General features: G+C 59.9%; 2 protein-coding genes and 1 long non-coding RNA gene across 6 annotated transcripts in view; 1 reads left to right on the top strand and 2 right to left on the bottom strand.

The window, feature by feature from the left end:
• On the top strand, window positions 1-19,306 carry LLGL1 (LLGL scribble cell polarity complex component 1). 3 transcript variants are annotated; one of them, XM_004042165.5, is made up of 23 exons: window positions 2-191; window positions 4,385-4,482; window positions 6,940-7,021; window positions 7,117-7,247; window positions 8,231-8,389; window positions 8,466-8,628; window positions 8,718-8,853; window positions 9,094-9,148; window positions 9,284-9,438; window positions 9,534-9,757; window positions 9,917-9,984; window positions 11,045-11,198; window positions 11,273-11,377; window positions 11,919-12,211; window positions 12,507-12,654; window positions 12,896-13,049; window positions 15,017-15,312; window positions 15,884-16,148; window positions 16,318-16,432; window positions 16,599-16,711; window positions 16,942-17,062; window positions 17,177-17,256; window positions 18,345-18,487. In XM_004042165.5, exons 1-22 carry the CDS (start codon window positions 111-113, stop codon window positions 17,253-17,255), a joined length of 3,195 nt encoding a protein of 1,064 aa, XP_004042213.3. In that variant the 5' UTR covers window positions 2-110; the 3' UTR covers window position 17,256; window positions 18,345-18,487. The 3 variants fall into 3 exon arrangements, with proteins under 3 accessions (XP_055242040.2, XP_004042213.3, XP_055242039.2); XM_055386065.2 differs by lacking the exon at window positions 17,177-17,256 and having other exon boundaries at window positions 1-191; window positions 12,902-13,049; window positions 18,345-19,306; XM_055386064.2 differs by lacking the exon at window positions 17,177-17,256 and having other exon boundaries at window positions 18,345-19,306.
• Window positions 14,096-15,295, bottom strand: LOC134758557 (uncharacterized). The gene is made up of 2 exons (XR_010133866.1): window positions 15,000-15,295; window positions 14,096-14,536 (listed from the first exon to the last, which is right to left on the bottom strand). It is a non-coding gene; the product is annotated as an uncharacterized lncRNA (long non-coding RNA).
• The window catches only part of FLII (FLII actin remodeling protein), a 14,381-nt gene continuing 9,355 nt past the window's right edge, over window positions 19,267-24,292 (bottom strand). For both annotated transcript variants that reach the window (XM_019027110.4, XM_004042166.5), the window contains exons 15-30: window positions 23,755-23,837; window positions 23,556-23,630; window positions 23,230-23,313; window positions 22,980-23,151; window positions 22,359-22,463; window positions 22,088-22,279; window positions 21,600-21,788; window positions 21,345-21,484; window positions 21,023-21,260; window positions 20,737-20,891; window positions 20,591-20,651; window positions 20,363-20,491; window positions 20,173-20,279; window positions 19,984-20,089; window positions 19,787-19,852; window positions 19,267-19,705 (exon numbers count right to left, since the gene is read on the bottom strand). In XM_019027110.4, coding sequence (XP_018882655.1) covers window positions 19,571-19,705; window positions 19,787-19,852; window positions 19,984-20,089; window positions 20,173-20,279; window positions 20,363-20,491; window positions 20,591-20,651; window positions 20,737-20,891; window positions 21,023-21,260; window positions 21,345-21,484; window positions 21,600-21,788; window positions 22,088-22,279; window positions 22,359-22,463; window positions 22,980-23,151; window positions 23,230-23,313; window positions 23,556-23,630; window positions 23,755-23,837 — 2,037 coding nt within the window. In that variant the 3' untranslated portion in view covers window positions 19,267-19,570. The remainder of the gene's footprint in view (window positions 19,706-19,786; window positions 19,853-19,983; window positions 20,090-20,172; window positions 20,280-20,362; window positions 20,492-20,590; window positions 20,652-20,736; window positions 20,892-21,022; window positions 21,261-21,344; window positions 21,485-21,599; window positions 21,789-22,087; window positions 22,280-22,358; window positions 22,464-22,979; window positions 23,152-23,229; window positions 23,314-23,555; window positions 23,631-23,754; window positions 23,838-24,292) is intronic.

Raw genomic sequence — 24,292 nt, forward strand, 5'->3', positions numbered from 1 at the left:
CGCGCCCGGGCCGCCTGGCGCCCCGCCCGCGCCTCAGGACCGGCGGGGCCGCGCGGCGCATCCTGCGGGCTTCGGCGGCGGCGGGCGCGGCGCCTGCAGCCGGGCGCAAGATGATGAAGTTTCGGTTCCGGCGGCAGGGCGCCGACCCGCAGCGCGAGAAGCTCAAGCAGGAGCTTTTCGCCTTCAACAAGGTGCGGCGGCGGCCCGGGCCCGGGCTCGGGCGGGAGGGGGCGGGACGGGGGCCTGGGCTGGGGGCCCGGGGTCGGAGCCACGTCGGGCCCGGGGGGCGGGGGCTGGCATGCAGCGCGGCGCGGGGCGGGGCGGGGCCGGGCCGGGCCGCGCACCCCCTCGGCGGGCCCCGCTCTGGCTCGGACTCTGGGTGGGTCTGGGTCTCCGGCCGACTTTCCGTGTCTGCTCCCCGAGTCTCTGCGGGCCGCTCTGGCCCTGGCTCTGCCAGTCTCTGTGTGTGGGGGTCTCTCTGTCTCTGAGACTCTTTGCCTGTCTCTGGGTCTCTGTCCCTCTTTCTCTGCTGCTGACCGGCTCTCTCGCCCCAGTTGTGCCTGTGTGTGTGGTGGGGGTGTCTCTGCCTCTGCCCCTTCCTATCTCTGCCTGTCTCCCTTTATCTCTCTGCCTCTCGTTTCTCTTGCTGCCTGTGCGTCTCTGAGTCTTCTTTGCCTGTCTCTCCCTGCGTGTCTCTCTCTGTCTCTGTGGAGTCTCTCGACCTCTGTCGCTCACTCTCTGTCTCTTTATCCTTTTTCTTAGGGGCTCCATTGCGTCCCTGCTCGGCCCTTGGGACAGCCCTGGGGCCCGGTTTGTTTTGTGCTTTGGCACCCAGGAGGGTGAGAGAGTTAGTGGGGGCGAGGCAGCTGTGGGGGGTGCGGCTGGGAAATCCCTTCAAGGAGCCTCTCCTTCCTTCCCCCACTGCTCCAGGCTCTGCCTTGCCCTGCTCTGCCCTGCCCGGGGCTCCGAGTCCAGGGGACATGCCTGGCTGTGTACTACACTGCACTGCACTTCACATCGTGGGGCCTCAGTTTCCCTAGCTGTGAAATGAGGCTACTTTTTTCCGTACTGTGGGCCCTGGCTCCCTCTGCCACATGGGCCAGCTGTCCTGCCTTTCTGCACCAAGGTGGAGTGAGGTGGAGGCTTTTCCTTCCTTTCCCGGAGTGGGACACTAGGGGCCAGGGAAAGGGGCCGCCTCAGCCCCCGCCTCCCTCTGCACTGATGTTAGAGCAGGGCCTCAGCCCACTCCTGGCTCACTCCTCTGGGGGCGTTGGTTTTGTCCTCATTCTTACCCCAGAGCCCACTGATCGCAGAGCCTCTCAGTGCTCTTCAAAATTAGAGTTATCTTCAAAATACAGGTGAGAAAATTGAGGTTCTGAGAGGGGTGACGGCTTGCCCAGAGTCAGACTGAGTTGCACCAATATCTTTCTTGAGTTCTTGTGTCAGTGGGGTTGGATTTTAGCCTTGAGGGGCAGGGATTTTTCCAAGGGGCTGCTGTGGTCCTGGGCCAGTGTTGTGCCAGGCGCCCTGGGCTGCCTTGAGGAGACACTTGTCTTGGAGGAGGCTCTGGGACGGCTGGACCTGGAGTAGTGGAGGCACTGGGATGTCTCAGGGTTTCCCTGCCTAGGTCTGCAGTGGTTGCCGGTGAGAGCTGCCAGGACCCTCACACGTTGGCTGAGAACCTGCTAGGAACCTGAGAGGGGCCCAGAAGGGAAGCTGGGGCTCCGTGGTCCCCAGATGGCGCCTGTTTTCTGTGCCGGGGAGGCTGTGAGGGTGAGGTGAGAGGAGAATGGCCCTTCAGGGAAAGGCAGCAACAGGCACAGGGCTAAATGTCACTTTTTTTTTTTTGGAAATGGGGTCTCACTCTCACCCAGGCTGGAGTGCAGTGGCACAATCACAGTCCACTGCAGCCTCACAACTCCCTGGCTTAGGTGATCCTCCCATCTCAGCCTCCTGAAGCTGGGACTACAGGCTTGTGTCACCATGCCCGGCTAGTTTTTGTATTTTTTGTAGAGATGGGGTTTCACCATGTTGCCCAGGCTGGTCTCGAACTCCTGGGTTCAAGCTATCTATCCATCCATGTTGGCTTCCCAAAGTACTAGGACTACAGACATGAGCTGCCATGCCTGGCCTAAATGTCATTTCTTCAGCCAGTGAATTGGGGTGTGCAGTGGGGGCTGGAGACAGATGGGGGTGAAGCTCAGCCCACTCTGGCTAGCCTTGGGGTGGTGGAAAGTAAGGGCCCTCCACTGAGGATGAAGCTTGGGCAGCAGTGGTGGAAAGTGGGGTGGTCTTGGGGAAGGGACTTAGTCACCTAAGTGGATAATAGGTGATCGCTAGGGAATAGACCCCTGATTCCTGAGTTTGGGGGGTGGGAGACAGGTCAGGAGTGAGCAGGGACTTTGGACTCCGAGTCTTGGGTTCAAATCCCAGTCCAGCCCACACATCGCCTGTGGAATGTGCCTTCTCTGTTAATACTGAGCCCCACTGTGTGTGAGGTCTCCAAGGTGCTGGGGACAACAGTAGTTAACCAAAAAGGACAAGTATCTCTTAACTCAGGTGTCTGATATAGTTGTGCAGGAGACAGTGAAAAGCCAAAACAAAAAAGTAAAATAGACTGTAGTTGGGATGGTAGCCAGTGCTGTGGATCAAATAAAGCAGGGCGAGGGGGTGAGAGGTGTGGCCAGGGCGGCTGCTGCAGCCAGGGTGGCCTAGGGAGGCTTCTCTGAGGAGATTACTCCCGAGCGACAGGAAGTGCTGGAGGAAGTGCGTTCCAGGCAGAGGGGCAGTAGGTGCAAAGGCCCTGAGGCACAAGCCTCCCTTAGCTGGGAGCCCCAGGAGGATCCTGAGCAGGGGAGGGACAAGGATCTGGCTGTGGCTTTCATAGGATCCCTCTGGCCTCTGTGGGAACAGACTGTAGTGAGTACCAATCTAGGCACGTGACAGTGGGGCCTGGAGCAGGGAGGGAGGTGACTTCTGTGTGTTTTGAAACTGAGTTGATGGGGCTCAGAAATGGACTGGACGTGGGGTATGAGGGAAGCAGATGCTGGACAGTGCATGTAACCTCCTTTCCTCGTTTGTAAAATGGGAAGGTTGCGGGGATTTGCAATGCAGTGTCCCGTCTCTGGACCCTGGTTGTAGTGAGGGACTGGCTAGACAAGGTCAGGTGCAGCAAGGGCGTGGTATTATTGGTGGGAGAGAGAAGCCCCAGCCAGATCGCCAACTCTGTCCTTAGGTGGGCTTACTGTCCCAAGGGCCCAGATGAGAGACTGAAGCTTGGAGAGTACTGAGTCTTGGAGAGTACTGTGACTTGCCCAAGGCCAGACAGCTAGGCCGTGACCAAACCAGCTGCCCAGAGGGCTCAATCCCCACCTGGATGGGCGGAGGCAGGCAGGGAGGGAGGTTGGGGTTACAGGCTGGGAACTGGGGTTTCTTACAAATGTGCATCTTCCTGAGGCAGTGGGTCAGGAATTACCAGTGGTAAAAGTGAAAAATAAATAACAACAACAAGATAAAAGGAGTTACCAGTGGCCCACGTGGGTGTCCTGCACTGGTGTTCAGGATGGGGCTGGAGCTCAGCTGTGCAGGCTTCCCAGGGAGGGCACAGCCAGGCCAAAGACAGGAGACTGGTGCAGAAAGGGTGTGCTGTGAAAGGGGCAGGGGAGCGGGTGGGGAGCTGTTTCATCGACACTCTGGGCACACAGACCCCCTTAACACCATCTCCGCCGCTGATGGTTATGGGAGTCATGTTGCCCAGCTATTGGCAGGTGGGGAGGTGGGAGGATGCCTTCGGGGTCCAGGCAGAAAGCTACCCCTCTCTGGGCCTCTTGTCTCCCTGTGTCTGGGAGGAGTCAAAAGCCTCTGCCTAGCTGATCCTGGATGTTGTCCCTTGACCTCTGACCTCCACTCAGGCCTGTGTTTGGGGAGTGTCATGGACATCTTGCGGGACTCCTCCGCAAGCTTTAGTCTGTGCCTCTAAAAATGGGGTGCAGAGCCCTTCATGGAGCAGGTGGGGCCTCGTCAGTGCCTGCACCTCTGTGAGCCTTGCTTCACCTGTTTGTTGCTGGAGCCTCCATGCAGTGGGGCCCACATGAGCCTGTGTGCATTGAGGGGCACAGGGGCTTGGCAAAGGGCGGGCCTCTGTGGACTATGCATGCGGTACAGTCATGGTGGAGCCTAGGGGTTTAGCCACCTCCCCACCAACTGGAGGCATGATAACCCATTTCACAGTTGAGGACGCTGAGGCACAGAACAAGTAGACCTGCCTCCTACCCCCAGTGTGTCAGCTGCAGACCCTGGAGGCTGCCTTGGGGTGGGCCTCAGGGTGGGCCATGGCAGAGGTGCCTGGGAGTGCTTACCCCCAGCAGCCCTCCCCTCCTTGCAGACTGTGGAGCATGGCTTCCCCAGTCAGCCCAGCGCCCTGGCCTTCGACCCCGAACTTCGCATCATGGCCATCGGCACCAGGTCTGGGGCTGTCAAGATGTATCCTTTGCAGGACAGGCGTTCAGGGTCTGTTCAGGACCACCTGCCTGTAGTTCCCTGTGCTCTGGGGTCCCAGTCTTGGCAGTATCCAGCTCGAGAGGAGGACAGAGGTGCTCTGATGGGCAGTAGTGGGGGCTTCTGCAGAGGTTGGCGTGGCTTCTATACCTGAGACAACTGTGCAGAGATGATGGGGTCCTTTTGCTGAGAGACGGGTGGTGGGGGGTCAGTTTGCAGTAGCACAGCTGTCCCTTGCTACGTGTCAGCCAGCCAGTTACCTAGGCGACCCTGCCATCGTCCCAGCAACTCTGGGGAGGCCAGGCAGAAGGCTGGGCTATGATACCCGTGGAGGGTGGCAGGTGGGCTGGGGGCCCTGGTGAGCTGATGCACACATGTGTGAATGTGAAGACACATGTGTTCAGCCAAGGGGGCTGGGGGCAGTGCCAGGCTCGGCATGGTGAACACAGCACGGCCCCCACCTGGATACTGGCTGCTGCACAATGGGCTGTGTGAGCCACACAAAGCGGGCATTTTCCCTGCAGGCCTGGGGTGGGGGTGGGGGCAGGCCGGCAGCTCAGTGTCTCCTTGCCAGCCCTGGAGAATCCCACCCCAACTGCTCTTGGGGAAGCCGAGGTGCCAGGGTCTGGCTGATGGCGGCTTGGTGAGGGGTGCTGACCCCTACCCGTCCTGTGTGGCCTTCTGGGTTTCAGTATCCTAGTTTCAGACATCAGTTCCCAGAAAATGTGTCAGTGCTGGGAAAGGGGAGGGTGTGGGATGGGGGTCTCCTCACCCCAGGGCTGGGGGCACTGGCCAGGCAGGGATGGGACTCTGAGCCTGTGGTTTGTGAGCTCTTTGCCTACTCTGGGGAGTGCGGATGGGCTGAGATGTCCCCTTCTCTCCCATGGCCCCAGCGGCACCTGTTGGTGAGTGTGGCAGTGCTCTGGGCCCCACATGCTCCGCTGCCTGGCCTGCTGCTCCCACTCCTGTGGGTGCTGCGCTGCGTCCGCACATGTGTCCCTGCAGCCTTCAGGTGTCCCTCCTGTGTTGGGATCTCCAGTGCACTTGTCCTCAGGCTCAAAAAGAACTTGAAGTGCAGATGAGGAGACTGAGCCTCAGAAAGGAGGCTGGAGCCCGGGGTCCTCTTCCCTTTTTCCCCTGACTGCCACTGCCTGGAGCCCCTTGGGTTGGGAAACTGAGGCTGGAGAGGGCCAGCCCTGGTCACTAGAAGCTGCCCCTCCCCCTGCCAGGCTGGCCCCATCTCCTTGACGACCCTGGTTCCCGCCCAGCTGCTCCTGTCCCCTCTTTTGTCCCTTCTTCGGAGTTTCTCGCCAGGCTCCTGTAGGGAATCTCAGCTCAAGCTCCAGGCAACGGCTCCTGTGTTGTCACCGGGGCAACGTTGCTGACTCCTCCCTGCACCCTCTGTCGTGGGCCCCCCTCAGGCCCTGCTGTCCACCATCAGCCCTGGAGTTGCCGGGACTCAGGCACTGACACCGGGCACTTCAAGCAGGTCACCCACCCCCTCCAAGTCTGTGTGCTCATCTGTGAAATGGGCAGGCTGGAGTCTCTCCTCCCTCATGATGGCAGTTGTTGGCTGCCTGCTTTGGAGGGAGGTGGGTTTTTTTTGTTTTGTTTTGTTTTTTTTGAGATGGAGTCTTGCTCTTTGTTGCCCAGGCTGGAGTGCAGTCGCACAATTTTGGCTCACTGCAACCTTTGCCTCCCGGGTTCAAGCAGTTCTCTGCCTCAGCCTCCCAAATAGCTGGGATTACAGGTGCCTGCCAGCATGCCCGGCTAATTTTTGCGTTTTTAGTAGAGACGAGGTTTCACCATCTTGGCCAGGCTGGTCCTCAACTCCTGACCTTGTGATCTACCTGCCTTGGCCTCCCAAAGTGCTGGGATTACAGAAGTGAGCCACCGTGCCCGGAGGAGGTGGGTTTTCTTACCCATGGCTGAAGTTTGGCCTGAAGCTGTGGGAAAAGGCAGCCTGGACTCTTCTGCCCCCTGGCTTTCTTGTCCAGGCCTGGCCTTGCACCTTTGGCCTGCCTGATCCCATCTGGCAAGGCGCAGCTCCCAGAACCCATAGACACATGGAGCTGAAGTGGAGCAGAGCCCCAGCCTCTCACCAGGCTGAGGCCAAGCCTGCTGGGTGTGTTTATTCTCACTTGATCTGCAACAGTCCTGTAAAGTGGGAGTCACTGGCCCAATTTATGGGAAGTGAAGGTCCTATAGCAGCACCTGACTTGCAGGAGTGAGTGGAGCCTGCACACTGATCTTGGGGATACTGTAGGGGTGCAGAGTGGGAGCTTTAGGGAGGGGGCCTCCGTTCTTCAGGGAGGACTCCTGGATGGTTAGGCCCATGCCGGGGCCCACTGGAATAGTCCGGGTCAAGGAGGAGCCTTGGGTGTCTCCCTCACTGTGGTTTGCTGGTCTATGCCTGTTTCCACCTTGACCTGCCACCCTCAGCTATGGTGCACCTGGCGTGGAGTTCACAGGCCTGCACCGGGATGCAGCCACTGTCACACAGATGCACTTCTTGACCGGCCAGGTGAGCCTCTGCTTCCCACTAGCCAGCTCCCTGTGGCCCCCATATCTACGCATCCCCCTAGGCCAGCCTAATTTTCATCTCTGCTCACACACCAGGGCCGCCTCCTGTCCCTGCTTGATGACAGCAGTCTGCATCTCTGGGAGATTGTCCACCATAATGGCTGTGCCCACCTGGAAGAAGCACTCAGTTTCCAGCTGCCCAGCCGGCCCTGCTTTGATGGTGCCAGGTACTGGAGAACTTGGCTGGGGCCAGCCACCGGGCAGGGAGGATCTGGGGGAGGCTGTGGGAACCTGCTGTGCAAAGGCAGCATGGAGACGGGCAGCGGTTCAGGGCGGGATGCCTTGAGCTAGGCCTGGGTCCCAGGCTGCAGCTGTTAGACCCTGCTTTACTGAGGTATACTCTGAACTTTTCAGGTTAAATGGGAGGTTTGGGTTGAGTCCGACGTGAGCAGGTAATTAACATTGTGAGCAGCAGGAGGTACATGTATTATATGCCAAACTCCTAGGACCTGAGGCCTGGCACTACACTTACTGCAATGATGGGGTTGTCTAGGGGTTTGGGGCAGGGCCTAAGCCAGTTAGTAACAGCAAGGGTCCCCTGGCCTCTTCAGTTGTGGGTGGGAGACAGGCCTTTCTGTGCCTAGGTGAAAGGGCAGGGTTGAGGGCAAGGAGGGTCCCATGGGCTGTGCTTGGTAAGGCGCTGGCAGCATGCCCCAGCTGAGTGAGAGTGTGGGGCATCTCTCTCCCCAGCCCTGCCTGAAATAGCTGGAAAAGGGGAGTACCAACCCAGGGATGGATTCCTGATGCCTCCCAGCTTCTGCAGATGGGGGTATCTGGGGCCCTCCTGCGAAGTCAGGAGATATCTGAAGGCTGGCAGCGGCATTCCTAGGAGGGGCTCAGCAGGGAGCTCCTGGTCCTGGCTTGGGCAGTGCCCTGGTTCCTGCTGTCCTCTCCTGGTGGGTGGGAGGAGCTGGGAGCCCAGTCTGCAAGACCTAGGGACCCTATTTTTATCCGTCTCCCTGCTGACATCCTGATGAATAATTGAGCGGGCTGATGATGACGCATGTCTTCCTGGGGTGGCTCTGTAAGTAGGCCCTGGTGAGTGCTGTGGGGCCAGTGATGAGTTATCAGCAGTGGCCCAGCCCCTCACACCCCACCTCAGCAGGTGGATGGGCTCGTACCCTCACTCCCTTCCCCTTGTTCCCTGCAGTGCTCCGCTCAGCCTTACCCGAGTCACAGTGGTCCTGCTGGTGGCTGCCGGCGACATAGCAGCCCTGGGCACTGAGGGCAGCAGTGTCTTCTTCCTGGATGTTACCACCCTGACCCTGCTCGAGGGGCAGACGCTTGCCCCAGGCGAGGTTCTGCGCAGGTAAGAGGCCGGTGGGCTTCCCAGCACCCACTGTGTGCCCGGGAAGTTCTGCTGGCTCACCTGCCTTCCTCCACAGCGTGCCAGACGACTACCGCTGTGGGAAGGCCCTGGGCCCCGTGGAGTCGCTCCAGGGACACCTGCGGGACCCCACGAAGATTCTCATTGGCTACAGCCGGGGCCTGCTGGTCATCTGGAACCAGGCCTCGCAGTGTGTGGACCACATCTTCCTGGGGAACCAGGTATGTAGGTGAGGCCTGTGTCCCCTCAGCCTGGGCCCCTTGTGCATGCCCACCATGGCTCATGCCTGCCTGCCCCTGCCTGCCCGCAGCAGCTGGAGAGCCTATGCTGGGGGCGTGATAGCAGCACTGTGGTCAGCTCACACAGCGATGGCAGCTATGCTGTCTGGTCTGTGGATGCCGGCAGCTCCCCAACGCTGCAGCCCACGGTAGCCACCACACCTTACGGTGAGTGCTGGGGACACCTTAGCCAGAGGGTGGTGATGGGAGGGGGCACCACTGAGCCAAGCCAAACTGGCTGAGGAGGGACTTCCCCGAGGGGGTGGTCTGGGGGCAGTGTGCCTCCCGCTGACTTCCCGGGGAGGCAGGAGGCAGCTGCAAGGTAGAGAGCAGTGGAGGGCAGAGCATGAATGGCAGAATTGCTAAGAACCACCAGTGAGTCTGGTCTGACGCTGTCCCACCCCTCAGGCCCCTTTCCCTGCAAGGCCATTAACAAGATTCTGTGGCGGAACTGTGAATCTGGGTAGGTCGAGGGAGCGGGTGTCCGATGTGAGTTGGGTCTGGCTAGGGGGCTGGAAGGGTGGGCTCTCCCTAGGTTGTGCAGTATGTGCTCTGGACCCAGGTGGTTCATGGCTCGCACACCTCCCTCTGCACATAGGGGCCACTTTATCATCTTCAGCGGTGGCATGCCCCGTGCCAGCTATGGTGACCGCCACTGTGTAAGTGTGCTTCGAGCCGAGACATTGGTGACGCTGGACTTTACCTCCCGCATCATCGACTTCTTCACAGTGCACAGCACACGGCCCGAGGATGGTGCGTGCCCTGCCATACCCTACCCTTTCCCAGCCCCACCTGGTGCCCTCTGCCACGTATGGCTGTGCTCACCCCATACTCCCTCCGTCCCACAGAATTTGATGACCCCCAGGCCCTGGCTGTGCTGCTGGAAGAGGAGCTGGTGGTGCTGGACCTGCAGACTCCTGGCTGGCCAGCTGTGCCTGCCCCATACCTGGCCCCGCTGCACTCGTCTGCAATCACTTGCTCGGCCCACGTGGCCAGTGTCCCCGCCAAGCTGTGGGCCCGCATTGTGAGCGCTGGCGAGCAGCAGAGCCCCCAGCCTGTCTCCAGTGCCTTGGTGTGTGCGGGGATCAGGGGGGTCTTACAGGGTGGAGTCTTGAGGAGGGGGAGAGTGTTTCAGTTCTAGGCCCGGAGGTCAGAATGTGCCATACTCGGGGTGAGAGGGAGAGGATGTTTGTCCTAACCTTGTGCATACATCTCTGCCACCCCCTCCCAGAGCTGGCCCATCACTGGGGGCCGAAACCTGGCCCAGGAGCCGTCACAGCGAGGGCTGCTGCTGACGGGGTAGGTGTGCGTGCTTATGTGGGTGAGTGGGCCCCTTGCTGTTGGGGGAGAGCCCATCCTGGGCCTGGTGGGTGCAGAGGTGCCAGGAGACTCAGGCCTGGCCCCTGGTGGGACCAGGTAGTTCCTCCTTGCCCAAGGTGGATTGGAATGAAACCTCCCTGGACCTTGGTTCAAGGTGCTGCCCTGATCTGCCTTTTGGCCTGGAACTGAGCTCTACCAAACCCCAGGGCTTCACCCGCCCAGCCTGCCTGCCCTGGGACTGGAAAATCTGGGCTGGCCCACGCTGAGCTGCCCAGGGAAGGTGCCAGAGAGCCCAGCGTGGGCCTGGCGGGTGCTGACGTGCCCGGTGACTCAGGTCTCAACTTCCTGCCCTGCCCCCACTCCCGCCTGTGCTGGGACCCTCAGGCCTCTGACTCTGGTGTGCCCTTCCCTGCTGAAGAGCTTGCCGTGGCTTTCAGGGCTGCGGGAATGAGTCTCAACCACCCCCACAGTCACACACCTCTCACGCCCTGGCTCTGGGCTTTCACCACCGCCCAGGGCCCTGCTTGGACTCTGCAGCTGTGTCCCAAGGCTGCGCCCTAGATTTGTCTACTCCTTCCCCTGCCCCCTCCCTGCTTCCTCCCGGCCTCTGTAGTCTTCCTGCTCCTCCACCTACGTGGCTGCCTTGGGCCCCATGCAGCTCCTCCCCCGGGATGCCCCATGCTCTGTTCTGTGACTGCCTTACTCTTGATCACCTTTGATGGCTGCTCCAGTGCAGGCAGAACCCCCAAAGTCCTCTGTTCTCTACGTGTCCCCCTTTGCCACCTCATGTTAATCAGGGTGGTCATTTCCACCTTGTTTGGTTTAAAGGGCCCAGGTGCATGTGGCCTGGCCTATAACAGGTGCACAGTGTACCTGTGCTGTATACAGTAGGTGCCTATTGTTTTTTGTAACAGTAGGATTCCGGTCAGTGTTTGGCACGTGCAGTAGGTGCTTAGTGAGTGGTCATCAGATGAGTGAATGGAGGGGCGTGCAGGCCTCCCAGGAACTCGGGTACCCCTGACATCTGCCCTCCCTGCAGCCACGAGGACGGCACCGTGAGGTTCTGGGATGCCTCGGGTGTGGCGCTGCGGCCGCTCTATAAGCTGAGCACAGCTGGCCTCTTCCAGACGGACTGTGAGCACGCTGACAGCCTGGCCCAGGCTGCCGAGGACGACTGGCCACCCTTCCGCAAGGTGGGCCCCTCCCCTGGCCCTGATGAGCTGGTCTTGACCCCGCCTGGACTCATTACTCCTTCCCATCCCTCTAGGTGGGCTGCTTCGATCCCTACAGTGACGATCCCCGGCTTGGTGTGCAGAAGGTTGCTCTCTGCAAGTATACAGCCCAGATGGTGGTGGCTGGCACTGCAGGCCAGGTAGGGCTGGGTGTCCCCTGGGTTGGAGATGTCAGGGAGGGCTTTCTGGAAGAGATGAGCTGGAGGGTCTGGTGGAAAGGGAGATGGACTGGCACAGGCAAAAGCCAAGGTGGGAATAGGGCTCTGGGTGGGGCTGGCTGGGGTGAGGACAGATGGGAAGTGGGCCTGTCGCTGGGGGAACCACAGTGTTGAGGGGAGGGAACTCATGTCAGTGCTGTGCTCCGGCACTCACACGACATACAGGAGGTGCTCAATGTGTCCTTATTGCTAAATGGGAGATAGAGGCTCAGGGTAAGGGTGGACACTTTGCCCTCAGAGGGCAGGGACTAGTGTGTCTTGGTCACCACTGTGTTCCTTGTGCTCAGCGAGGGCCTTGGTATACAGTAGGCACTCAGTGAGTGCTTGTTTAGCTGATGAACTGAAGACAGTCCTAGAACCACCTTGGTGGTGGCTGGGGCTGCTTCAGAGGCTCCAGGCTGAGTGGGGCCCAGGGCGGCCCCTCCCCTGCGCTGATGCTCCCCCTGCCTGGCTGTGGGCTCAGGTGCTGGTACTGGAGCTTAGTGATGTGCCGGTGGAGCAGGCGGTCAGCGTGGCCATCATAGACCTCCTCCAGGACCGCGAGGGCTTCACGTGGAAGGGCCACGAGCGGCTGAGCCCACGCACGGGGCCACTGCCCTGGCCTGCTGGCTTCCAGCCCCGTGTCCTGGTGCAGTGCCTGCCGCCAGCTGCTGTAACTGCTGTCACACTCCACACCGAGTGGAGCCTCGTGGCTTTTGGCACCAGTCATGGCTTTGGCCTCTTCGACTACCAGCGCAAGAGCCCTGTGCTGGCCAGGTGTGTGGGGTGGGGCCGGCTGGGCAGTTGGAGCCCCCAGCGAGATGGGGTCTGGGCTTCCGTTTCCACCTCTAGTGTTTGGTGTGGCAAAGGCCCCACTAACCTCCATTGCCCTATAAGAAATAACCTGGTAGCTCCAAGAAGGACATTCTCAGCACCACCTGCAGCTGGGTCCATAGGACTGCGCCAGAGGGGCTGTGACTCCCTGACCTGGGTGCCTCCACAGGTCAGCAGGAGTGTGGTGGCTGCCCCAGGAGGCTGCTCTATAGCACGACTGGACCCTGTCTTCCCCCAGGTGCACTCTTCACCCCAATGACTCCCTGGCCATGGAAGGTCCGCTCTCCCGGGTGAAGTCTCTCAAGAAGTCACTGCGCCAGTCTTTCCGGCGCATTCGCAAGAGTCGTGTCTCTGGCAAGAAGCGGGCTGCTAATGCCAGCAGCAAGGTGAGCTGGGGTGGGCTGCACAGGAGCTGTGCCTGTGTCCTGTGCCTTGGCCTGGCTCTGGCCTGGGACCCCTGGGGCCTGCTTAGCTCAGTGCTCCTCCCTCGGCAGCCCCTGGGCCCTCCAGAGGGATGGGTGAACTAAGCTGGGTGGTAGAGGAATGGTAACAGAACGTAGGGCGCAAAGCAGGATGCAAGCCACTGGGGTGCTAGGGAGACAGTGTTCAGGAACCCCCGCCCGGCAGTTGCAGGAAGCCAATGCACAGCTGGCTGAGCAGGCCTGCCCCCACGACGTGGAGATGACGCCCGTGCAGCGCCGCATTGAGCCCCGCTCCGCCGATGACTCCTTGTCGGGTGTCGTGCGTTGCCTATACTTTGCCGACACATTCCTTCGAGATGGTAAGGCAGGGGCAGGGGCAGGGACAGGGCAAGGGTTGGGGGTGCTGGCCTCAGCTGGCCACCTGGGAGATGGGTGGTGGCAGGGGAGGTGGTGGGACTGCACCTTCCAGGAGGTGGCTGGGCACGGTGGCTCAAGCCTGTGAGTGATCCCAGCACTTTGGGAGGCCGAGGTGGGTGGATCACCTGAGGTCAGGAGTTTGAGACCCACCAGGCCAACATGGTGAAAACTTGTCTCTACTAAAAATACAAAAATTAGCCAGGTGTAGTGGCGGGCGCCTGTAATCCCAGCTACTTGGGAGGCTGAGGCAGGAGAATTGCTTGAACGTGGGAGGCGGAGGTTGCAGTGAGCCGAGATCGTACCACTGCACTCCAGCCTGTGCAACAGAGTGAGACCTTCTCAGAAAAAAACGCTTACCATCCAGCTCTCCCAGGGGGACTGCTGGGTCACCCCCAGTCTCTCTGGGGGAGCTGGATGGTAAAGGATTTTTGAGTGAGCTGGGTGGGCCTCTCAGACCTGAGCCAGGAGAAGGGAGGTTGAGGCCTGGTGGATGACGGTGAGGGGCACCAGCCAGTGCCCAGGCCCTGAGCCGGGCATGTGTGTGGGCAGCTGCCCAGCCACTTGGCTGGAGTGGAGCAGGTGAGGGTTGAGGTGTGTGGCTCAGGGAGATACTGCTGCTGGCCAGAGGCTGAGGACCTGGCTTTGATTCTCAGTGGCCTGGGAGCCCTGGGAAGGTCCTGGATTTGGTGATTGAGTCACTGATTGATTTTGAACTTGTACAATGGGAGAGTTTCAAACATACACAAAAATAGAGAGGTGCAAAGTTGTCCCACATACCTCACATGCCTGCCACCAGCCATGTGCCCCTGCGGAGTCTGCCCCCCTCCTCCACATTCTTTGCTGTTTTTTTTGCCGGGGTATTTTAAACGAAAACCCAGATACAAGTACTTCAGCATGTTCCTGACAGATGTCACTGACAGCCACTGCTTACATCATGCCCTGTAGAACCAATGTGAATTCCTGAGTGTCATCTGCTTGGTCTACAAGCTCAGCTTTCTGATGCCATTTATTTGTCGAGGGTCTTTGTGCAGTGGATTTTCCCACTGTCTGGATGTGGCGGGTACAGCTGGGGGTGGGGGGTTCTTTGACTTTTTGTGTTTTTTGACTACAAAGACCTAGAAGAGGAGAGCCTGGGGTTTTTAACTTGTTCCACTGGCCCGAGAAGGCCGATGGGTTCATGTTCATGGCCGGCTGGGGTTCTTGTTGGGCATGTTTTGAGTTGTGCAGACACTTAATGCCTCAGGATCCATCGGGTCATCAGGGAGCAGGTGCTGAGTCTGCTCTTGCTTCTGCTGGGCTGGGCTCCGATTCTCCACTAAAGCTTGTCACCCAGAGGTTCAGTTCACACAGGCAGAGCAGGGTCGATGGATGGTCGTCCTAGGTGTCCCCAGGCTTGGCGGCTTCCTCTGGCTGCCACGTAGGGAGCACACTGAAGACAGTGGGGGTGAAGCAGGGCTAAGACAAGGCACACCTGTCGACAGGACTAGCAAGGGGACACAGGTGGAGAGAGGAGTCGGGGTCTTGTGGGGCTTGGGGCCTGAGTGATGCTAGGATGGAGCTGCGTTTACTGAGATGGGGGCTGAGGGTGCAGTGGGATGGGGCTGGAGGTCTGGTTTGGGTGCCCATCAGCATTCTGTGCAGATGCGCTACAACTGTTCGGGCCTCTGCAGGAGGGCTGCATCCTAGGCTCCGACTACAGTCAGCAGCATAGAGCTGGGGTCTCAGGCCTCGAGGCTGGAGGTCACCAGGGAGGCATGGGGCAGGAGGGAATCAGCCCTGAGTCCCAGGGTGTCATAGTTAGGAAGCAGGGGTACAAGAGAGGCAGGGAGGGACCTGCAGTCTGTGGGAAGACCCCAGGGGAGATGCCTGGCCCACAGGGAGCACCCTCTTACGCGCTCGTTTTCTGCAGGGGCCCACCACGGGCCCACCATGTGGGCTGGCACCAACTCAGGCTCTGTGTTCGCCTATGCACTGGAGGTGCCGGCAGCAGCAGTGGGTGGTGAGAAGCGGCCTGAGCAAGCGGTGGAGGCCGTGCTGGGCAAGGAGGTGCAGCTGATGCACCGGGCGCCTGTGGTGGCCATTGCCGTGTTGGACGGGCGTGGCCGCCCACTGCCCGAGCCCTACGAGGCCTCACGGGACCTGGCGCAGGCACCTGACATGCAGGGTGGTCACGCTGTGCTCATCGCATCTGAGGAGCAGTTCAAGGTGAGCCACTGTGGGCTATGGGGGACTCTGGGGGACTCCCCTCCAGGCCCCAACCTCATGGACACCATTGGACCCTCAAGAAACCCTTCCTGCCTGTATCCCCCACTGTCAGGACCTTAATTCCCTTGCACCCCAGAAAACACTCCCAACCAGCAGAGAACTCCTACCCAAGGACCCTGATGCCCCCTCAGCCTGCTGAGTTCCCCTGGGAGGGCAGGAATCTAGTCCTATCTCACTGTGCCACACAAGGCTCCTGTACTGGGCCCAGACCCCTGAGCCCAGTCCCCAGGGGCTCTGCCTCGAAAGAACTCGAGGTTTGATGGGGATACCAGCTGCATAACCTTGGCACTCTGTGATTGATTTTGTCACAGATCGAGAGAGGGCCTGGGAGGTTTCTGGAGTACAGTGCGAAGTCTGGAGTTTAGTGGGGCAGCCAGGTGTACAGGCACGGGAGGCCACATAGCATGCAGCTGGGCTTTGTGGTGGGGGCTGTTGCAGCAGCCACGAGGGTGAGGGGCCCTGGGGCTGAGGACAGGGCCAGGCTTTGTGCTCACTGGCCACCTGCTGTCAGGTGTTCACACTGCCCAAGGTGAGCGCGAAGACCAAGTTCAAGCTGACGGCCCATGAGGGCTGTCGTGTGCGCAAGGTGGCACTGGCCACATTTGCCAGTGTGGCCTGCGAGGACTATGCTGAGACCTGCCTGGCCTGCCTCACCAACCTGGGTGATGTCCACGTCTTCTCGGTGCCTGGCCTGCGGCCCCAGGTGCACTATTCCTGCATCCGGAAGGAGGACATCAGCGGCATCGCTTCGTGCGTCTTTACGCGCCATGGCCAGGGTGAGGCGGGGCAGAGGCCGAGGAGGCCTTCCTCAGGCGAGCGAACTGAGTGGGACCAGTACTGCTTGGGAGCAGGAAGGGCACTCCGGGTGGGCACAGGCCCAGGCCACGGAGGATCTGTGGTTGGTGGTATCTCCTAACTGCACTCCTCATTCTTCTGCCCACCCAGGCTTTTACCTGATATCCCCGTCAGAATTTGAACGCTTCTCCCTAAGTGCCCGGAACATCACAGAGCCGCTCTGCTCTCTGGACATTAACTGGCCCCGCGATGCCACCCAGGCCAGGTGTGTGGAGGGGCAGCTCCTAGCCTGGGGGACCTGTGCCCAGGGCCAGGTCTCATCCCACCCCCGAGATCTGCCTTCCCTGGGCTCAGGAGTGGGAGGGCAAGGATCTAGCGTGCCAGCCTCAAGTCATTCACCTGTGGTCCCCATCATGGCCTCATCTCTGCAGTTACAGGATCCGAGAGTCACCCAAGCTGAGCCAGGCTAACGGGACCCCAAGCATCCTGCTGGCCCCACAGAGCCTTGATGGAAGCCCTGATCCAGCCCACAGCAAGGGACCTGGTGAGGGGGGCATGAAAGGGGTCCAGACCTTGGCCCCACGGTGCCCTGGGGGAGGGAGTCGAGACTCACATAGCTCAGGGATCGGGCAGGCTTCTGTAGGAGATGGGTGGTTGTGTGCTCACTGGTGCCACCCCTCACCATGGGCTGCCTTATGGGTCTGTGTCCCTAGGCCCGCCAGGTGCAGAGGGTGCTAAGGGTCCTGGTAGGGGCTGATGACTTGCTCCCTGCAGACACCCCGGAGCCACCCGAGGCTGCACTCTCACCCATGTCCATCGACTCAGCCACCAGTGCTGACACCACGCTGGACACGACAGGGGACGTCACAGTGGAAGATGTGAAGGATTTCCTGGGGTGAGGCTGGTGGGCAGGTCCACAGGAGGGGCTGCCCTGTCCCCTAGGCCTCCCTCCCCAGGGCTGCCAGGGGCTCCCCCGCCCCCACCCCTGAGCACCATCCCCATCTCGCAGCTCCTCTGAGGAGTCAGAGAAGAACCTGAGGAACCTGGCAGAAGACGAGGCCCACGCCTGTGCCATCCTGATCAAATGAGGTGCTGCAGGGGTGGGGCCCTGGTCCTCACCACTGGCGACGTCCACCCCCTTCAGCCCGTCTGGGTACCATTTGGCCCTGGTCTTCCACCTGAGACCCTGGCAGGCCCATGTGATGGTGGCACTCTCTGAAACCTGGCTGCCTTCCATGGAGTGCCTCAATTGGGGACTTCTGGGGCTCACACAGACACCAGTGTCATGGTTGGGTATTAGAAAAGCAGGGCCAGCCCCTCAGCCCTTGCATGTGACAGGTGGTGGTTAGGACAAGACCAGATTTGTTTTGTTTTTTTTGTTTTTTTTTTTTGAGACGGAGTCTTGCTCTGTCGCCCAGGCTGGAGTGCAGTGGCGTGATCTTGGCTCACTGCAACCTCTGCCTCCTGGGTTCATGCCATTCTCCTGCCTCAGCCTCCTGAGCAGCTGGGACTACAGGCGCCCGCCACCACGCCCAGCTAATTTTTTGTGTTTTTAGTAGAGACGGGGGTTTCACTGTGTTAGCCAGGATGGTCTCGATCTCCTGATCTCGTGATCCACCCCCTCGGCCTCCCTAAGTCCTGGGATTACAGGCATGAGCCACCGCACCCGGCCAACAAGACCAGATTAAACCACTTAGAGGTGGCAGTAGTTTGGGGCTTGGGAGCTGGTTTGGCCAGCCTGTTTCATAGATGAGATCACTGAGGTGCACGAGGTCAGGTCTCATCGGTTGGGCCCAGCAAGTGGCTGACTTACCCCTGCCTGAGTCTGTGTGGATCCTCACCTAGATGTGGGGCCCATAGATCTGCCCAGCGCATTTGCTGCCTCATGTTCCCAGGCACCTGACTGTAGGCCATAGCCTCACCCTGCACAGGACATGGACACCTCCCAGCTCTTTGTCTGGTGCCTCTCCCTGGCCTCAGTGGGGCATATGTGGCCTGGCGCTTGGATACCCATCTGGAGACTCAGCAAGCCCATCTCAGGCGGTCACTGAAGGGCCATGCCTGCCCTGCAGAGGAGACAGTGGCAGCACCTGTGTGGTCTGGCCGCTGTGGCAATCCATCTGCCCTCTTTTGCCCTCCCTCACCTTCTGCTGATACCTCTTCTCTCCCTCTTCCAGGAAGGCCAGAACTATCCCGACCTCCACCTGCCCTGCTCGGAGCTGGAGTGCTGGATCCCTGGCACCTGCCTGGCCCCTTAACATAGAACCACGCCTGCTAACCTGTAGGCTCCACTGGGACCTGCTGTCCTGTCCCGCCTGACCCTGGGCCCTGGAGCAGCACCAGCCCCAGGGTGTGGGCCTGGGACCTGGGCCAGAACTGAGCCCTCCTGCAGGCATTTGGCTGCCCTGGGGGCCCGCTGCCTAGGGAAGAGGACAGGTGGGGCCCAGCACTTGTGCCACCTCCCCCTCTCCACACACCATCCTTCCCCCTCACTTTGCAGAGTATTTTTCCTTTTTTTTTTTTTTTTTTTTAAAGACGGAGTCTTGCTCTGTCGCCCAGGCTGGAGTGCAGTGGCCCCATCTCTGCTCACTGCAAGCCCCGCCTTCTGGGTTCACGCCATTCTTCTGCCTCAGCCTCCCAAGTAGCTGGGACTACAGGCGCCTGCCACCATGCCCAGCTAATTTTTTCTGTATTTTTAGTAGAGATGGGGTTTCACCATGTTAGCCAGGATGGTCTCGATCTCCTGACCTCGTGATCCGCCCACCTCGGCCTCCCAAAGTGCTGGGATTACAGGCGTGAGCCACCATGCCCAGCCCTGCAAAGAGTATTTTTCTAGCGCCTGGGCTGGACAGTTGTTTCTAAAACTATTTTGGTACCTGCTTCTGGGCCAGTCCCCAGCCTGTCATGAGTGTGTGTGTGCGGGCATGGATGTGACTGGGAGCTCTGCTGGGCACCCACAACTGGGGCCTAGTCAGGTGTGTGTGTCCGGGGGGGGGTGGGTGGGGGGGGGTCAAGATGAGTTTCCCTGTAGATTGTACCTTGGGGTTTTTTTCTGTCATTTTGTTAAAATTAGCGCCATTTTAATATTAAAAATACTGATTTTTAATATTGAAAATAAAAGCATTTAATATCTCTTAAAGGGCAGCCACATCTGCTTTATCCCTGGCGGAAGAGTGAGGGGGCTTCACACGTGCACTCACACTGTGGGGAGAGTTGGATTTCCCAGACCCCTGAGGGCACCTGTCAGGGTCATCCCCATTGGTGCTGCTTGAGGCTACTGGGGGGACTGTGGCACTGGACGTGGCTGGAGCAGGTGTTGTCACCTGAGTACATTCTTTGCTAGCAGACAGTGGATGAGGCCCCTTCCTCCTCCTCACCAAGCCTGGGGCTGTGCCAGCCTGTGTTAGGCCAGGGCCTTGCAGAAGGCACTCCAGGCATGGAAGCAGCGGGTAAAGGCATGCTGCTCATTGCCCTTGCGGACCAGGCGCAGCCGGCGCGGCCGCTCATGTTCCTTGGACCGCATGTGCTGGATATATACCTAGCAAGGGGACAGCGAGCCTTGGGTGATGACCCTGCCCTGCCCACAGGCCCACCTCGGCCCTCCCTCCACCCAGATTACCTGGCAGGCCTTCAGGCTCAGCTTGATCTCCACCTGGCTAGTCTGGGTCCCCACCCACATGTAGACCTGTGGGGGCAGCAGGGGAGATATGGTTGCATGGGTGCCTGGGAACAGCCCCTTGCTCCTGGCCCGAGAATTCCCATTTGTAAGTCTATGGGCGCCTCCTTGGATGGGCAGGGCTAGTGGCAACATCACACCTCTTGGCCATTGTCTAGCAACATGATGTCATCATCTGCCAGGTCATCTTGGCAAAAGTCGGAGCATTTCTCAGTCACTGCAAAGTAGCCCTTCTCATTGGAGCACCTGGGAATCAAGGGTCAAGGTGAGGCCAGAGGTCATAAGCAGCAGTGGCAGGACTGAGGGGAGGGTCAGGGCCCTGGCCTCACCGGAAGAGCCGTGTGTGTTTCATGTACTCGGCATCGTCATCATAGGGCTTCTGTGCCCCAATGCCCACCCAGAAGAAGTTCTCAGGCTCCTCGCCTTCGTTGATAACCTGCGGGAAAGGCCAGTCCAGCCCAGGGCCCCTGCCTGCCCTGGCTCCTCTGTGTGTGCCCGCCTGCCCGCCCGCCTCCTGACCTGCTTGCTGTAGGAGGTGTCAAACATGGTGTTCAGGATGTCTTCTGCCAACTTGGCTTCGTCAGGGTCTGATGCCCGGCCCACCCAGGCATACACGATGCCCTGGTTGTCCTCACTCTCAAAGGGAACCTGGGGAGTGTGCAGGGGTGGGGGTGTTCGCAGCTGACTCAGCCCCCAAACACCCCACCCCTTGGTCCACGGAGTCCTGGCTCACACCCACAACCCCACCTTGAGGATGAAGCAGAACTCGGAGTTGAGGAGGCTGGAGTCGGTGTTGATCTGGATGCACCTGTGGAAGGGATGGGGCATCAGCAAGGAGTCAGGCCTGGCTCCCTGACGCCTGCTCGCCACTGCGTCCTCCCCCAGCCAGGCACCGGGTGCAGAGGGCGCTGCCGTTGGTGCGGATCTGGTAGAGGCTGGGCTGTTGGGCGCCCTGGACCGCCTTCCTCTTGCCCCGGTGAATGATGAACTTCCTCTTGAAATGGGACAGGAACTTGGGGTTCTCCTGCTGCTGCGTCATGCGTACCACCTGGGGATATGGAAGTGTTAGGGGCAGCTCCCTGGACCCCCACCTGCCCCTCGGGAGCCTAACCTTCGCTGGGTCTGGGCCCCACCACACCCCTCCGCCTGGCCTAGGACTCGCGGGGCTGCCAGGCACACCTCCAGCTTCCCAGGGAAGAGGCTCTCGAACTTCTTTTGCAGGCTGAAGGTGAAGGTGAGCCAGCCCATATTGGAGGCTTCACGGCCCTGCCAGAAGTACACGATGCACTGGAAGTCCTCCTCTGGCTGCTTCTCCTCTGCCTCAGCGGTTGCTTCCTCGCCTTCTTTGCCCTCAGCCTTCTCCTCCTCCTTGTCTTCCTTCTTTTCCTCCTCCTCGTACTCCACGGGCACCCAGTACCTGCCGGGTTGGAAAGTTGTGAGCAGGGGCCCGAGCCCCCAGCACCAGGGGAGGGACTTGGGGAAGGGAGTGCTGAGGTGGCACCTGCAGAGGAAGACGTAGCAGTCCTGCGTGTAGAAGTGGCCAAACTCCTCTTCTGGCAGCCTCGCAAACTTCTTGCCCTCCAGCACGAAACCCTCCATGCCGTCTAGGTCTTCGTTCCACTCCTCCATCAGCTGCTCCGCCTGCAGGTGGCAGGGACCCGCCCCGCGGCAGGTCTGAGCGCGCTCTGCGCATAGGCCCCGCCCTCGGCCAGCCCCCCCGCCCCTCCCCCCGCCCCGGTCCCGGCCCTGCCCCCACCTCGGCCAGCGACATGGGCGGCTGCCGCGGCAGGAAAAGCGCAGTGAGGTCAGCCTTCATCTGGTCTTTCTTCTCGGCGTCGCGTTTCACCTTCCCAGAGAGACCCGGGCTCTGCAGCACGGCCTCCGCGTTGCGTGTGTAGTCCACCGTCAACACATCGTCCCAATTCTTGAACTTGGCCTTGAACACCTGCCAGGGAGGCCATCAACTAACCATGAGGGGTGCGGCATGGTTAGAGTTGGAGGAAGTAGCCCGAGGCTTGAGGCGGGACCCAAGGGAGATCTAGGGCGGGGCTTGGGAGGCGGGGCCTCGGACACGGAGGTAGGAATAGGAGGGGCAGCTTGCAGAGGGGGCGGGGCCTGGGCAGAGTCAGCAAAGAGGAGGTGGGTTTGGGCCCAGCTCTGTAGGGAGGTAGTGAAGCCACAGGGCTCAGGGCATGTCAGAGTGCGAAGGATCCTGGGGAGGGGCCTCCGAAGCTGCAAGCGCACCTGCGCCTCGGTGCCCTCGAGGCTGCGGCTGACCGTGGCATGGCGTGGCCGGTGCAGCATCCCGCACAGCTCCTGACCCAGCTTGAGGGCGGCAGCGCGCACCAGGCGCGGGGACTTGCGGCCGAGCCAGATGAACACGTCAGACCAACAGTCCAGAATGTACACGCAGCGCGTGTCCAGCAGACTCTGCAGCTGCGGACCGGGAGTCTGGAGGTCAAACCCAGCCAACGGGGAGGGATCCGGCCCCGCGCCCTCCTCCTGCATCTCTTACCAGCCGCATTCTTGGCATCAGCTCCACCTTGGGACGCTGCTTATGTTCCACGGAGAGCTTGTAGTTGATCTGTGGCAGCTCCAGGTAGCCCAAGCCCAGGCCCACCTGGCAGGAAGGATGAGCATGGCAGGGAAGGGATCTGGAGACAGGAACCTCACCCACACAGCCCTCTGCTCTGGAACCAGCCCTGCCCTGCAGCGTGGCTCACTGACTGCTTCTGTTTCCCCCTCCCCTTCAAGGTCTTTTTAGGGATATCCTTTCAGAAGGGCTTTTAAATGGAGTTTTCCCTGCCTGCCCTCTCCAGGCCCTTCATGCCATTTCTAATTAACTTGTCCCTTTCCTGTTCACAAGAATCTGGATAATTGAGCCAAGGTTCCCAGCCCTGGCACTAGGTGCTTCTGTCTCCCCTACGGCCCCACCATCCTGGAAAGACTCCGTCAGGCTACTTCTCAAAAGCAGCCTCCAGACCTTTGCTCATACTGTTCCTTGTCCAGAAGGTGGCACCCTCTCCCCACCAAAGTCGAGATGGAGCCCAAAGCCAACTACATCGGTGTGTAGTCCATTCCCCCAGTCGGTGGGTGAACTTGGGAGGCCAAGGTGGGCCTCAGCAGCAGGGCTCACCTTGTACAGCTTGGGCTGCGGCGGCCAGAAGTCATCAGGCACATGCTTCTTGATCTCAGAGGGCTCCCCACCCAGTGCCTCCCAGAACTCTGCGAGCTCCTGGCCCTGCACCAGCAGTGTGATCTCGGCCTTCCCTTTCCGCTCATTCTTGTTAATTTTCTCTGCAAAGAGCCTGAGAGCAGGATGCAAAGTCATCAGCGAGGCTCACACCCCTTTCCTTCACACAAAAGACCCCACGATGTCCTCGTACCTGGCCTTGGTGGTGCTGCTCAGTGTGGCCTGGGCCCCCCGCCACACGTAGATGTCTAGCCCTCGGTCCAGCAGGAAAACAAACCTGGACAGGAAGGGGCAGGAAGGAGCTGTGATGGTGCATGGGGCAATGGTCACCCCATGCTCCTGACCCCACCAAAAAAATCCCTCACTATGGGGTTTCTGGGTAAGCCTCAGGGAACCCCCGCCAAGCTCGTGGGCAGGAATTGCTAGAGGGCCTCCTCTTCTAAGAGGCCCACACCTGCCCCCACTGGTGGGGAGGAGGCTGAGGATGAAGCACCCCCACCTCACATTGTTGGGGCTCACCTTGGGTCCAGAGAGGTCCCCTTGAGGGGCACAGGCTCCAACTTGATGTTCTTTTTCCCATACACACGATACATCCTGGGCACAGGGCAAGAGTGGCTCAGTGTAGGCACCAAAGGCCTAACTTAGCCCCAACACCCTCCCCTCCACCCCTTGCCAGCAGACTCCAGGTCCATACCCCCCACTGCCCCCACACCCTCACCTGGTGACATAGTGCGTGTCTTCCACAGTGTAGAAGCCACTGGCTGTTCCACCCTCAATGTAGGAGATGTCGTTGTCAAACACCTGTGTGTGTGAGGGTGTGGTTCTTCATCACTGAGCTGCCCCCTCCCCCACCAACCACTGCCCCTCAGGTGGGGGTACAGAGTTGCGTACAGGTGAATTGAGTGCTACAAATCTATGATGCCTGTAATCCCAGCACTTCAGGAGTCTGAGGTGGGTGGATCACCTGAGGTCAGGAGTTGGAGACCAGCCTGACCAACATGGAGAAACCCTGTCTCTACTAAAAATACATAAATTAGCCAGGCGTGGTGGTGCATGCCTGTAATCCCAGCTACTCGGGAGGCTGAGGCAGGAGAATTGTTTGAACCTGGGAGGCGGAGGTTGCAGTGAGCTGAGATTGTGCCATTGTACTCCAGCCTGGGCAACAACAGCAAAACTCTGTTTTAAAACAAACAAACAAACAAACAACAACAACAACAAAACAGATCTGGCTGGGCACGGTGGCTCATGCCTGTAAT

This window comes from Gorilla gorilla, chromosome 4 (genome assembly GCF_029281585.2).
Source record: "Gorilla gorilla gorilla isolate KB3781 chromosome 4, NHGRI_mGorGor1-v2.1_pri, whole genome shotgun sequence".
Classification (NCBI taxonomy): domain Eukaryota; kingdom Metazoa; phylum Chordata; class Mammalia; order Primates; family Hominidae; genus Gorilla; species Gorilla gorilla.

Coding starts and splice junctions, on each gene's coding strand:
- LLGL1 (XM_055386064.2), top strand. CDS start 111: ATGATGAAGTTTCGGTTCCGGCGGCAGGGCGCCGACCCGCAGCGCGAG. Junction 7,248..8,230: donor CCCTGCTTTGATGGTGCCAG/GTACTGGAGAAC, acceptor TGTTCCCTGCAG/TGCTCCGCTCAGCCTTACCC. Junction 12,212..12,506: donor AAGAGCCCTGTGCTGGCCAG/GTGTGTGGGGTG, acceptor GTCTTCCCCCAG/GTGCACTCTTCACCCCAATG.